Here is a 13,931-nt window from a genome sequence, read left to right as displayed (position 1 = left end):
GACAACCTAAAGAATGGGAGAAAATATTTTCAAACTATGTACCTGACAAAGGTCTAACATCCAGCATCTATAACGAACTTCAACTGATGTACAAAAGAAAAGCAAACAACACCATTAAAAAATGGGCAAAGGACATGAACAGACACTTTGCAAAAGAAGACATACATGCCATGAGCATAAGAAAAAAGCTCAATATCACTGATCATTTGAGAAAGCAAATCAAAAGCACAATGAGATATCATCTCACACCAGTCAGAATGGCTATCATTAAAAAATAACAGATTATTTATAAAAAATAACAGATGCTGGGAAGGTTGCAGAGAAAAGGGAACACTTATGCACTGTCAGTGACAGTGTAAATTACTTCAACCACTGTGGAAAGCAGTATGGCGACTCCTCAAAGAGCTAAAAATGCAACTATCATTTGACCCAGCAATCCCATTACTGGGTATACACCTAGGGTAATATAAATCATTCTACCATAAAAGACACATGCACACAAGTGTTTGCTGCAGCATTATTCACAATAGCAAAGACATAGAACAAACCTAAATGCTCATCAGTGACAGACTGGTTAAGGAAATGTGGTACAGATACAAGAAATACTATGCAGCCATAAAAAAGAATGAGATAGTATCTTTTGCAAGAACACGGATGGAACTGGAGGTTACTATCCTTAGTAAACTAGCACAAGAACAGAAAACCAAATACTGTATGTTCTCACTTAAAAGTGGGAGCTAAATGTTGAGAACTTGTGAACACAAAGAAGGGAACAACAGACAATGGGGTCTACTTGAGGGGGGAAGGGGGAAGAGAAAGAGGATCAGAAAAAATAACTATTGGGGACCAGGCGTGGTAGCTCACAGCTGAAATCCCAGCACTCTGGGGGGCTGTGGCAGGTGGGCTGCTTGAGCACAGGAGTTTGAGACCAGTCTGAGTAACAAGGTGAAACCCCGTCTCTACAAAAAATACAAAAAATTAGTTGGGCATGGTGTTGCATGCCTGTGATCCCAGCTACTCAGGAGGCTGACACAGGAGTATCATTTGTGCCCAGGAGGTGAAGCCTGCAGTGAACTGTTATCATGCCAGTGCACTCCAGCCTGGTTAACAGAGCAAGACTTTGTCTCCAAAAAAGGAAAAATAACTACTGGGTACCAGGCTTAGTACCACCTGAGTGATGAAATAATCTGTAGAACAAATCCTCATGAGTTTATTTCTGAGTTCTCTATTTTGTTCCACTGGTCTATTTGTCTATTTTTGTACTAGTACCATGCTGTTTTGGTTACTGTTGCTTTGTAGTATAGTTTGAAGTCAGGTAATGTGATGCCTTGTTCTTTTTGCTTAGGATTGCTTTGGCTAGTCCAGCTCTCTATTGGTTCTATGCGAAATTTAGAATAGTTTTTTCCTAATGCTGTTAAGAACGATGTTGGTAATTTGACAGGAATTGTGCTGAATCTGTTGACCATTGCTTAGTGCTATAAACTTTCCTCTTAACACTTCTGTAACCAGCTATTTTGAACAGCACTGCTCTAGAGCAGGCATCAATAAACTATGGCTCACAGTCCAAATCTAGCCTACCTACCATTTTAAGAAATAACGTTTATTGGACAACAACTGAATATATTTCTGTACATGTTGTCTATGGTGGCTTTTACTCTACATTGGCAGGGTTGAGTAGTTATGACAAGGATGTGCAGCCCACAAAGTAAAACTCCTATCTTAAAAACAGTATTCAGGGTGGGTGTGGTGGCTCACGCCTGTAATCCCAGCACTTTGGGAGGCCGAGGTGGGTGCATCACCTGAGGTCGGGAGTTTGAGACCAGCCTGGCCAACATGGTGAAACCCCATTTCCACTAAAAATACAAAAATTAACCAGGCATGGTGGTGGGCTCCTGTAATCCCAGCTATTCGGGAGACTGAAGCAGGATAATCGCTTGAACCCAGGAGGCAGAGGCTGCAGTGAGCTAAGATTGTGCCATTGCACTCCAGCCTGGATGACAGAGTGAGATGTCATCTCAAAAAACAAACAAACAAAAAAACCCAAACAACATTCATAAGAAAACCTACTTGAAAGGAGTGTTTGTAGGTTCCAGTAAAGCTTTGTGGCGAAGAATTGCAGGACCTGCAGACAAACTCTCTTCAGAGGTATGACTTGCGATATAATTTTGAGGTGGCCCACCATGGATTTCAAGTCGTCGGAGAAGAACTTGTTCCCAACATTGAAGAGTTTTTAGAACCGCATGACAAAGAGGTGAACTAACTGGAAGCTCTAAAATGGGAACAATGACTCATATTAATCTTATGCAGTAAAATGCCATATTCAATTTTAAGGAAGACTGAAATGAGAGCAGGGAGAAAGGATGCAGGAAAAAAAAAAAGACTGAGATTAAATATTAACATACACTTTGGCAGGGAAGATGTGCAAGGTGAGATGGGCAAAGAAACCCAGGGGATTACAAAAGGTACGCCGTAAATCTGTGTAAGTATTTCAACATTACTGCTTCTGACTTTAATATTACAAGAAAAATGTATCTGAAGATTTTGAAAATATGTATGTGGGGAAAATTAATTGCTTTAAATCAAACTTGTCCAACCCATGGCCCACAGGCTGCATGCGGCCCAGACAGCTTTGAATGAAGCCCAACACAAATTCGTAAACTTTCTTAAAACATTATGAAATTTGTGATTTTTCTTTTAAGCTCATCATCTGTTGTTAGTATGAAAGTATTTCATGTGTGGCCCAAGGCAATTATTCTTCCTGTGTGGCCCAGAGAAGCCAAAAGATTGCACCCCTGCTTTAATTTGTATCAGACTAATTTCTGTATGGTATATAACTCTTATTTAAGAGCTATAGAAAATGAAAACAAAACATAAAGTTAAAATTAAATAATACTTGCCATGGAACTCAGCACTTTGCAATTCTGCCCATCCGTACTCTGGAGTCCTGATCTCACTTTCAACTTTTAGTTATTCCTTCTACTTACCTCTCTATATCTAAATAACATGCTTAATACTTAATTTTTCAATTTCAGAAATGATCTACTGACTTACTACTATGGCATACTGAGAATAAACTCCTCTGTCATCATTATGATAGAGTCTCATAAAAATATTTGGTTAAATTGGTATTTTTGTGTTTACTGTATCATATATACAGAACTATAGTTCATAGCAGAATCACTTAGTATGTTATCATGCCCCTTTCTTTCCTGTACAATCTTTTCCTCCTTTGAAGTTAATAATTGCTAGCTTTTGCATTTGCTTAGTTTTCTCTCCATTGTAAAATCCCTTAACACTTGGCTAGAGTATAAATAGAATCTCAATATAGTCAATCCTATCACGTTCAGTGCCCTTGATTTCTTGGATGTTGCCCTCCTCAAGCACCTAACATGTATGACAGATACATTTACAGATGGTTGGTTTAGTTAAAAGAAATCTAACTTCTATAACAGGATGTCACTAAACTTTTCCCCCCCTCCAGAAAAACAAACAAACAAACAAAAAAAACAGGTAGTAAGTCAAAAGCAATGGTACCATGAGTTCAAGTGGAGCTATTTATTACCTGCAAGATCATGACCTGCAAAGGGATAAAAAGTCTTCAAATTGTTGAGCACCAATTGCACCATTGCCAACCGCATCAAGGACCAACTAAAAATAAAGCAACAATGGATCTGTTAAAAATTTCTATAGGAATTTAGAAGAGTATACTACCCTTTGATTCAACAAATTCCACTATTAGGAATCAACCTGAATATACCCCTCTACAAAAACAAAGTAATATACACATCCAGATAGTTGTGTCAGCATTATCTACAATAGCAGAAGTACAGAAATAACCAAAATTATCCATGACGAGAGCACTCGTTGAATAACTATTTTTGACCTAAGGAATATTAGGGTAACCATAAGGAGGAATGAAGAAGGATCTCTAAATGTTAATATGGAGTAAGTTTTCGTATGTAGTAACAAATAAAAAGCAGGTAGCAGAACGCTATATGTAGTACGCTACCCTCTGCAAGAAGTCAGGGGGAATAAGTTTGGACAGATGCTTTTGCTTATTTGCAAACAGAAGGATAAACCAGAAGCTAATAAAAGTGATTTGCTGTAGAGGATGTGCAGAAGAAATTGGATAGAGTAAATAGAAGCTTAAGTAAAACTTGTGATTTCACATTTTTATATAGTTTGATTTAAAAAAAAAAGTCAGCTTCTCTTTTATTTCAAGTGGAACATATTTATTTCTTAAAAGATTGAATTTTTAGTTATTTTTTAACAGTGGTAAAATACAAAAACATAAAATTTACCATTTTGGCCATTTTTAAGTTTATAGTTCAGGGGCATTAAGTACATTCACATTGCTGTGCAATCACCATCACTATCCAACTCCAGAATTCTTTTCTTCCTGCAAAACTGAAACTGAAAATTCATTCCCCATTCTCCCCCCCACCACCAGCCCTTGAAAACCACTATTTTATTTTTAGTCTTTATGTATTTCATGATTCTAGGTACCTCATATAAGTGAAATCACATACTATAACCCTTTCTTTGACTGATTTATGTCACTTAGCATTATATCCATGTTGTAGCATGTGTCAGAATTTCCTTCCTAATTAGGGCTGAATAATACTCCATTGAATGTACATAGCACATTTTGTTTAGTAATTCATCTGTTAAAACACACTTGATTGTTTCTTCCCCTCAGTTACTGTAACTAATGCTGCTAAGAACATGGGAAGTACAAATATCTGTTTCAGTCCCTGTTTTCAATATTTTCAGGTATATATACATAGTGGAAAGGCTGGATCATATGTTAATTTTATTTTTAATTTTTTAAGGAACCAGTTTTTCACAGTTGTTTTTACTGTTTTTCACAGTTGCTGCACCATTTTACATTCTCACCAAAAGTGCACAAAGATTCCAATTTCTCCTCCTCCTTGCCAGCACTGTAGTTTTTTTTTTTGTAGCCATCCTAACGCATATGAGATGTTGTCTCATTGGGAAACTGATCTGCATTTCTCTAATGATTGATGATATTGAGCATCTTTTCATATGCTTATTGGCCATTTTCACATCATCTTTGGAGAAATGTCTATTCAAGTCCTTTGTTCATTAACATTTTTTTTTTTAGAAATACAGATGGGGTTTTGCCATGTTGTCTGGGCTGATCTTGAACTCCTGGGTTCAAGTGATCTGACCACCTTGGCCTCCCAAAGTGCTGGGATTACAGGTATAGGCCATCATGCCCAGCCCTTTGTTCATTCTTTAAATTATTTGTCTTTTTGTTGTTGAGTTGTGCAGTTTGACTTTTAAATGATATATATACTGAAAAAGTAAAATTCATTCAGCGGGGGGAAAAAACCCTCAATAAACCAGGAAGTAAAAAATCTCATAGTAACTTTTAAATAAAGAATGACTTCAATGTCCTCATATATTTATTTCTTTTGGAAAATTTACATTTTTTTATCACACCATTAACATACCATGTTTTAGTAAAACATATATATGTTTTAGATGTAAACATATCAACAGAGACAAGATAATATTCCATCGTTCATGAATGTAAGAATAACGCAGTACTGGAACTAGAGGTGAGCATTTAGAACATTTACAGAGTACTTTTTGAAGATAGTGCCTATTGATATCTTACAGTACTAGTGTTCTACTGAAAATACTTTATATTTTCTAGACTAAAACAGTAGAACTTGTTTATGGTAGAGCCTAAAATGCAAGGTATAATCTTGGAGCAAGATTTGTGAGGAATGATGCAAATTACGGATAGTCCATTAATGGACAAACGAAGATATGTGAGAAATTATTGTTAAGGAAAGGAATTTAACAATTTCAACTAAAGAAATCTGAGTTATAATGTGTTATAAAGTCAACATAGAAATTATTGTTAAGGAAAGGAATTTAACAATTTCAACTAAAGAAATCTGGGTTATAATGTGTTATAAAGTCAACAAGCTATTAATTTCACCTCACATGTATTTTTTTCAAAAATATTATTTATGTAAACCATGATTTTTAAACAGAAATTTAAAATACAATATTCCATACCTATATGAATTTGAATTAGAATGCTCCTGGAGATGGAAATCTGATGCTAAAACATCATCATCATCATCATCATCATCATCACTTCCCAGACTCTCCTCTGAATCATATTCAGCTCTACTTTGAGAAGGGGGTAGAAAAGGCTAAAATAAAGGAATCATGAAATTTATCAGCCAAATATCTAATTTAATACATTCAAACATATAGTCTAACAGTAATAATTCATCTCATTTGCAGATACTTCATTATAAGAGAGGTAAGTAACTATTATCTTACCATCCTATGCCTTTGACATCACTTGATACAATTCCATTATTTATTCACCCATTCAACAAAAATTTATTAAGTATCCACCGTGCAGCAAGAATTCTACCTGATTTAAGAATTTTTAAGACAGATACAATCACCACCCTCATTTACGTTTTACATGTTAGTGGAAAAAATAGGCAAATAACAGAAAACGAAATACAACTTGTATTACGTGCTACAAAGAAAAGAAATGGAGAATAATGAGAATTGAGATAAGGTGATCATGAAAGTCCTCTTTGAAAAGTATGAGAGGCCAGGCGCGGTGGCTCACGCCTGTAATCCCAGCACTTTGGGAGGCCGAGGCGGGCGGATCACAAGGTCAGGAGATCGAGACCATCCTGGGGAACAAGGTGAAACCCCGTTTCTACTAAAAATACAAAAAATTAGCTGGGCGTGGTGGCGGGCACCTGTAGTCCCAGCTACTTGAGAGGCTGAGGCAGGAGAATGGTGTGAACCAGGAGGCAGAGGTTGCAGTGAGCCGAGATTGCATTGCACCACTGCACTCCAGCCTGGGTGACAGAGCCAAACTTTGTCTCAAAAAAAAAAAAAAAAGAAAAGTTTGAGAACTAAAGGACAGGAAGGAACAAACCATACAACAAGAGGGAAGAAAAGTATTTTAGACAGTGGAAAAAGAATGCAGAAAGAGTTTGGGAAAGAGTTTGGTTTGAAAATAGTATTTTGATCGAGTCTGCTAAGCAGAAAGATAAATGTTGGGAGAAAGATTGGAGAGAATAGCAAATGACAGCTCAGATGGGGTCTCATAGGCCATGGTAAAGGAATGTAAGGGAATGCCACCAATAAGTTGTAGGTAGAAGACAGCTTCTGAGATTTGTATGCTAAGTATATCATTACGATCACTCTTTTATGAGAGAAAAGCTAAATGGCAAGAGCAGAATTGGAGACATCACTAACTAAAACAGGAGTTGGCAGCTTGGATATAGGTGGTTAGTAATGAAGCTGGAGAGAAATAGTAGATTCAAGATATATTTTGGAGAAAGCACCGACAGATCTGCTGATAGATTTGGAGAGCAAGAGAAGGTGGGGGAAAAACAAATGATCCCCAGGTTTTTGGCTTGAGCAACTCTAAGGATGAATATATAATTTCATAAAATGGAAAGACTGGGTATGAGAGGGAAGGTTTTGGGGAAAATCGATATAAAATGTCCAAATCACGAAGAAGACCAACATTCATTCATTCATAGAAGAGGAAGGATGAAGAAAGAAGATTATGAAGGAATAAATAGTAAGTTTAAGAAAAAAAGCTACAAGAGACTGGCATCAAGAGAAAAGGAGAGAAAAGCATTTCAAGGCAGGAGTAGTGAAGAATGTTGAATGATGCTAAGAAGACAGATAAGAAAATAATTAAAAAGTTTCCACTATACTTGACGTGGATATCACCTGAATCTCAACAGCAGCAGTTTTAATGGGTGTAACTGGGTCAGAAAGTTATATGCTAAGTAAGTATGAAAGGGAAATAAGGCAGTAGAAAGCACATGTGTCTATAGTTTTGAAAAGCTGAATGTGAATGGGAAAAATGGGATAGCAGCTGGAAAAAATTTCAGGGTCAAAGCAGGGGTTTGGGATGGGAGATACTAAAGCACATTTCTGTCTTGATGTGAAGGATTCGACAGAGAGGAAGAGAACTGAAAACACAGGGGAGAGTAGAGAAGAAAAGAAAGAATGCGATTCAGAGTAGCACTCGAGAAAATGGTCTTTGATAGAAGGACTCTTCCTCCATTATAACAGGAGGGAATAAGCCAGGAACAAATGTAATTGATCTGTAACTTTAAATTGGGATGATGAAAAAGTTTTGTCTGATTCTATCTTTCTCAGTGACTTACAAGGTGAGGTCATCAATTAAGAGTGAGGATAGGATGGAAGGGGAGATGTGGGAAATTTGAAAAAAAGGTTGTAAAACCTTGGAAGACCAACAAAGAAACAGCAGGGAGAGGGGGACTTCTGGAACAGCTAAGTAAACAGCTTGGTAAGTCCTTTCTCCAAAAAGCAACAATAAAATTGAACAAAGTTGTAGAAAACAACCAATGGTTGACCCATGCATATAACACGTAGAGAAGTATTTATTTTAAAAAATCCATGGGATTTGATCTGGGTAAAACAGTGAGAACTTGGTCAGGAGCTGTTCCCATTCTACCCCAATATCTGTGGTGTAGGTGTTCCACCAGCGTCAGCAGGGCAGGCTGTGAAGACTAGAGTTCTGATGCCCTGCCAGAGGGGATTGTCTTTAAAATTCTAGGCCCATAGGCATTATCAAAAGTAAGAGAGATCTCAGGAGCAAACAATTAGGGAAGGTAACATCTCAACTACTTTGAAGTTGTGATATTGACTGGGTGTAAGGGCAGACCCTAGACATTTAACAAAAAGATTCAGAAACAAGACAGCTAAAGAAGGCCTTGCTAACCAACAATCCTATATCCAGCGAAACTCTCCTTCAAAATATAGAAGTGAAATAAAGATATTCCTAGATAAATGAAGTGCTTAATAAATATTTGTTGAATATATGAATAAATAAATCACTCAAAAAAAGGCAGTGAGGAACAAGGAGACACAAACTCCCTTCATTACTCTTAAGCATGTAGGATATGAGAAAAATAAAAGCCATAGCTTAGTAGGCCTGGGAGACTTTTGTCACTAGAGAACAGTTAGAGTTAGATGTCAATTTGTGCAGGAGAACGTCTGGAAATTGAGAATGTGAGGGATGTGGCTGATGACACAAAAAGTGAAAGATACTTATATAGGCAGTCCTTGTTTCGCACAATATTGCATGACTATAAAAACGACCATGCATGCAGAAACTATACAGAGCAATAATAATCAATGGGAAAAATTACAAATGTTTTGTGACCGTTAAAAACATTTGTCAAAACACTAGAAACTCTTACCATCAATTATAAATGAATAGAAAAAATTTTTTAAAATAAACTAATTTTAACATACTGTAATTAAAATATTAGGAATACAAAGAAATAACATGTTTTATTTCTTTGTAAAAAGCGTATCAAGAGTAGCTTAACGATTGCCTTTTATCTCTGTAACTTAGGACATGAAGCAAGCATTTCTTCTGTGCCTTAAACAAACTGTCACACTTCTAAGATTTTATCAGCTTCCAACATACTGTTCTTTGCATTTTCAATGCTGTGAATCCCTTCAGTGTAAAGTTTTTTGGCAAGGTCACTATCTCTGAACATCTTCATCATTTTATCACAACTACTTTCTACATTTATAAGTTCACCTTCACTAAATTCCTCTGGCTGTACATCTAGAGTCTTTGAAATGGCAATTTGTCAACAGACCCACAGTTGGCTATTTGTTCTCTAACTTCACTTATGTTCAACTTGAATGTCACTCTCAGTACTATCACTTTTTTTATGGATGCACTTTCATCTTAGGTGGCCACTTCCCTCTTCTGATTAAATCCAATTTTGTACTCTATCATATGGGTTTATCACAGGAGATGAAACAAAACAACTGCATGCTTTGCTGTGTATGAACTGAATAACAGGTGCTACATAATCAATCACTGAAAGACTTGAAAAGAACTGGTATGATTGGTCACTGATCAAAAAGTGCATATTTACATAGTGATTTCTAGAATGAAGTGCTAGCAGGGAAGTTTACTCATATTTAACATACTGTGGTAACGAATTTGAACCATGTTGTTGAGGGAATAACGTTACTTAACTAAACACTGGTAATTGAAATTTATGCATTTCAGGATAATGAAAGACTGCTGTAGTATAAAAAAAAAAGTATATGGATGATAGGTGACCAGAGCACTTTGATTTCTTAATCACCATCAAGTACATTAACATGAGGGTGTTAAGCAAATTATCTTTTATCTTATAAAAATATAATAAAATGCAAAAGTTATTGTTTAAAATGCAAACATCACAATTTACCAAAAAACTGCCTTAAAAACTCTATGAAATATGGTCAAAATATTCTAGGGTATATATTTTTGGAATGTAGCCTGATACTAACGAAAATTTTCTAAACCAAAGTGGGAAAACATTTGGAAGCACCAAAAATTATACTTATTTCTGATTTTCTCATTTCTATTTGACTATGAAAATATTGATCTAGATAGCATTTTAATTACCTTAGCTATGAAATAGTCCCAGATACTGAGCTCAGGTGGGATGAACTTTTCTTTAACTGCCAGTGACTCCTGGCTTACTGGTGCTGAGGAAGGGGTCAGTGGGGCAGATTCTCTGCAAGACATTTTTGATGATCTAAAACGTTTGTTCTGTTTTTCTCCTTCTTCAACTAGTGAAGAAACTAATAAAAAGAAAATAAAACGTTACTGAAGTACTATTTTCATTGCATTTATTTCACCTGTGTTTATATACGATCTAAGGTTAACTACCAATAAGCACGCACAAAAAAATCAGATTAAGATTATGAAAGTAGACAGCAGGTAAGAAAATAAATAGAGGAAGACAGACATTTTTGTCTAGCAACCTCTGCTTTTTCCTCAATTTGTCTCTCACTCTCTAAATGCTGACTTATCTGTTGTATGTGAAAGATAATAGGATGTAATATCCACCCATAAATCAGTCCACAATGTAACTATGAACACGACAGAAAATTTCCAACGTCCTTCTACTTTGCTTTTTTTAAAGATTATCATGCGATATCAGTGTTAATTAAAAGCAACAACTCCCTTCTGAGATTCTTCAGTAATCATGTGGCCTTATATCTAAAACTGTATTTTTTATTAGAAAATATAAACAAAATTCAGGCACCATAACTACTTAAACTGATTCAAACTTTTGGAAATGGCTCAGAGACAGAATTTTCTAGTCAATGGAATGATAAAGAGGAAAATAATGCAAACTTGTTTTATTTTGTGAACACTCTACAATTAGGCAGTATTTTTTTAGTATATTACCTCAGAATACTAAAGACATTAACATTAAAAAAGTTATACAAATCTTTAATCAACCTTGAGTTACAAAATGCAAATCACCAGTAGACAATCAAGGATTTTGCAAAGGCATGATCTAATACACAGGCAAACAATTCCACATTAAGGCACACCAATATTCTCCTTTAATGGTTCCAATGAGATTTTACTTACCTTCCAAAGGAAAGAAAATACTTGTGCTGTAATACAGTTTGGTTTTATTGTTTGAAGCATCTCAGCTTGCAGACACAGCATGCACATGCATTATAACAAGCTATAGTCAAGCTGAGTTTAATATAGTAATTTGGTTATTTCAGAAAAAGGGAAAGATGAATAAAATATCAGTATTCTAGGAGACGACTAAAAAGTGGCATAAAAAGATTATTACTTAATCTTTAAAATGATTTTAAAAGGAACTGTTAGATTAAACGTGTAAATTTTTTTCTTTGTTCTTACTAACATTTGATAACCAACAATCACGTTTCCAGTATCACTGCTGCATACAATAACACACATTCTAAAACTTAAACGGTAGTTTACCAACTTCTCATCAAGCGAAAAGTGAGAACTATAGAGGTATTTTTTTACCTTTCAAAAACTTAACGCTAAGTTTTAAAGTAAATTTATCAATTTATAATTTGGCTTTAACATTACTATTTTGTCTTTTTTAAGAGATGGAGGTCTCCCTATGTTGCCTAGACTGGATTTAATCCCTGGACTCAAGGGATACCCACAACTCAGACTCCTGAGTGGCTGGGACTACAGGCTGGTGCCACTGCACCTGGCTGTTTTTATGTTATTAAAAAGTATGTGAACCAAAAGTATAGATAATCTCTGAAAAAAATAAAATGTACAATGTTAAATTAATAGATTTTTGCCAAGATTACTATGTCATAGTTTTCTTTTTTTCTTTTACTGACCCATTGGTAGATAAAAATAGTTTTAAAAGTAAAACATAAGAGAGTTTTTAAAGACAGAAAACGCTTGAAACTACAAGCTGTGAATCCAGTCATGTGACATGAAAATATTAACCACACTGGGAGGAAACATTTAAAATTTACAGACTCAACACCAGGAAGTAGAAAACCACTTATTAAAACACTTTTTGGCTGGGTGCGGTGGCTCACACCTGTAATCCCAGCACTTTGGGAGGCAGAGGTGGGCAGATAACCTGAGATCAGGAGTTCGAGACCAGCCTGGCCAACATGGTGAAACCCTGACTTTACTAAAAATACAAAAATGAGCCAGGCGTGGTGGCATGCGCCTGTAATCCCAGCTACTCAGGAGGCTGAGGCATGAGTATTGCTTGAACCTGGGAGGGGGAGGTTGCAGTGAGCCAAGATTATGCCTGGCTGACAGAGCAAGACTCCGTCTCAAACCACCACCACCACCACCACCACCCTTTGCATGAAGCAGGACCAAAGGAAAAAAAAAAATGGCAGTTTTACAGTAATGAGCATGTATTACTTTAGATGCTTTAACTAAAAGGACCTTAGCGATGTCACCCAGCAAACAAGAAATGACCTGTGACTTGTCAATAGGGTAGTTACTCCCTCTTCTTTGTCCTCCAATTGTAGGAAGACTTAAGGCAATTTTATGCTTGAATCTTGTTAGGTCAGATTGGCTGTGAAGTTTAAGGGCACCAATTCAAACTATAGCTGCTGGGGTATTCAACTGGTTGTTTTTGAAAATACTAATAATCAAATATCAAGAACATTTGCCACTCCTTGGGTGAAAACTAACTCTACTATTCTATTATTATGGGAAAACAGCTATTTTATTAGTAACAGAAGAAAAAAATAGCATTAGGGAGAAATTAAGAGCAACTTGAATAGAGATTTTATGAATTTTAAGAGGTGTAGGGAGGCTAGAAAGTGACTGAAGAAAAACTAAGGCATTCACAGGAAAAACAGAATCATGTCCTGACATAAATTTAAAAAATAAGTTTCAGTTGCTTTCCCAGGAAGTACTTTTTAAAACAAAGTTTCCATGTCAAGACAGTAGACTGTACAGACAAATATACCTTCCTTCCCTTAAGAATCCCTTCCTTACCCTCAGAATATCTATAATGTGGTTTTTTAAGAATTATAAAAGTAACTCCCCAAAGAACCCAAAACAGAAATGGAGAAATGGTTAACAGGCTACACATAGGAAAGGGGAGGAGCAGAGGAATAAGACAACATTTCTTCCTAAAAATTTTTCTGTACTATTAGACTCGTTACCACACATATATATTGCTGTGATTAAAACTAAAATGTAAGGGGAAAGTGAAGTTAATATTTATTTTTCAGTTTATCATTTAAAATCAGCACAACGAAATTAATATTCTGAACCTAGATTTAAATGTCATTTCTTTAAAAACTGAACTTAGAGTTCAAGACCCGCCTGGGCAACAGGATGAAACCTAGTCTCTACAAAAAAACACAAAAATTAGCTGGGCATGGTGGCGTATGCCTGTAGTCCCAGCTACTTGGGAGGATCACTCGAGCCCAGGAGATGGAGGGTGCAGTGAGCTGAGATCACACCATTGCACTCCAGCCTGGGCAACAGAACCAGATCCTGTCTCAACAACAAAACAAACAACAAAAAAACTGAACTTAAAGTAACCAGCAGGCCTCATTCTCTACTTTTTTTTTTTTTTTTTTTT

The 13,931-nt window shown here is 36.0% G+C and overlaps 1 protein-coding gene across 2 annotated transcripts in view; it reads right to left on the bottom strand.

Moving 5' to 3' along the window:
• Nucleotides 1-13,931, bottom strand: part of DMXL1 (Dmx-like 1) — a 172,455-nt gene that overhangs the window by 47,695 nt on the left and 110,829 nt on the right. For both annotated transcript variants that reach the window (XM_011963676.1, XM_011963677.1), the window contains exons 29-32: nucleotides 10,478-10,656; nucleotides 6,055-6,194; nucleotides 3,563-3,648; nucleotides 2,068-2,269 (exon numbers count right to left, since the gene is read on the bottom strand). In XM_011963676.1, coding sequence (XP_011819066.1) covers nucleotides 2,068-2,269; nucleotides 3,563-3,648; nucleotides 6,055-6,194; nucleotides 10,478-10,656 — 607 coding nt within the window. The remainder of the gene's footprint in view (nucleotides 1-2,067; nucleotides 2,270-3,562; nucleotides 3,649-6,054; nucleotides 6,195-10,477; nucleotides 10,657-13,931) is intronic.

This window comes from Colobus angolensis, unplaced genomic scaffold, assembly GCF_000951035.1.
Source record: "Colobus angolensis palliatus isolate OR3802 unplaced genomic scaffold, Cang.pa_1.0 Scaffold62, whole genome shotgun sequence".
In the NCBI taxonomy this organism is placed as follows: domain Eukaryota; kingdom Metazoa; phylum Chordata; class Mammalia; order Primates; family Cercopithecidae; genus Colobus; species Colobus angolensis.
Note: the sequence above shows the minus strand (reverse complement) of the source record. Positions and strands in the feature narration are given on the sequence as shown.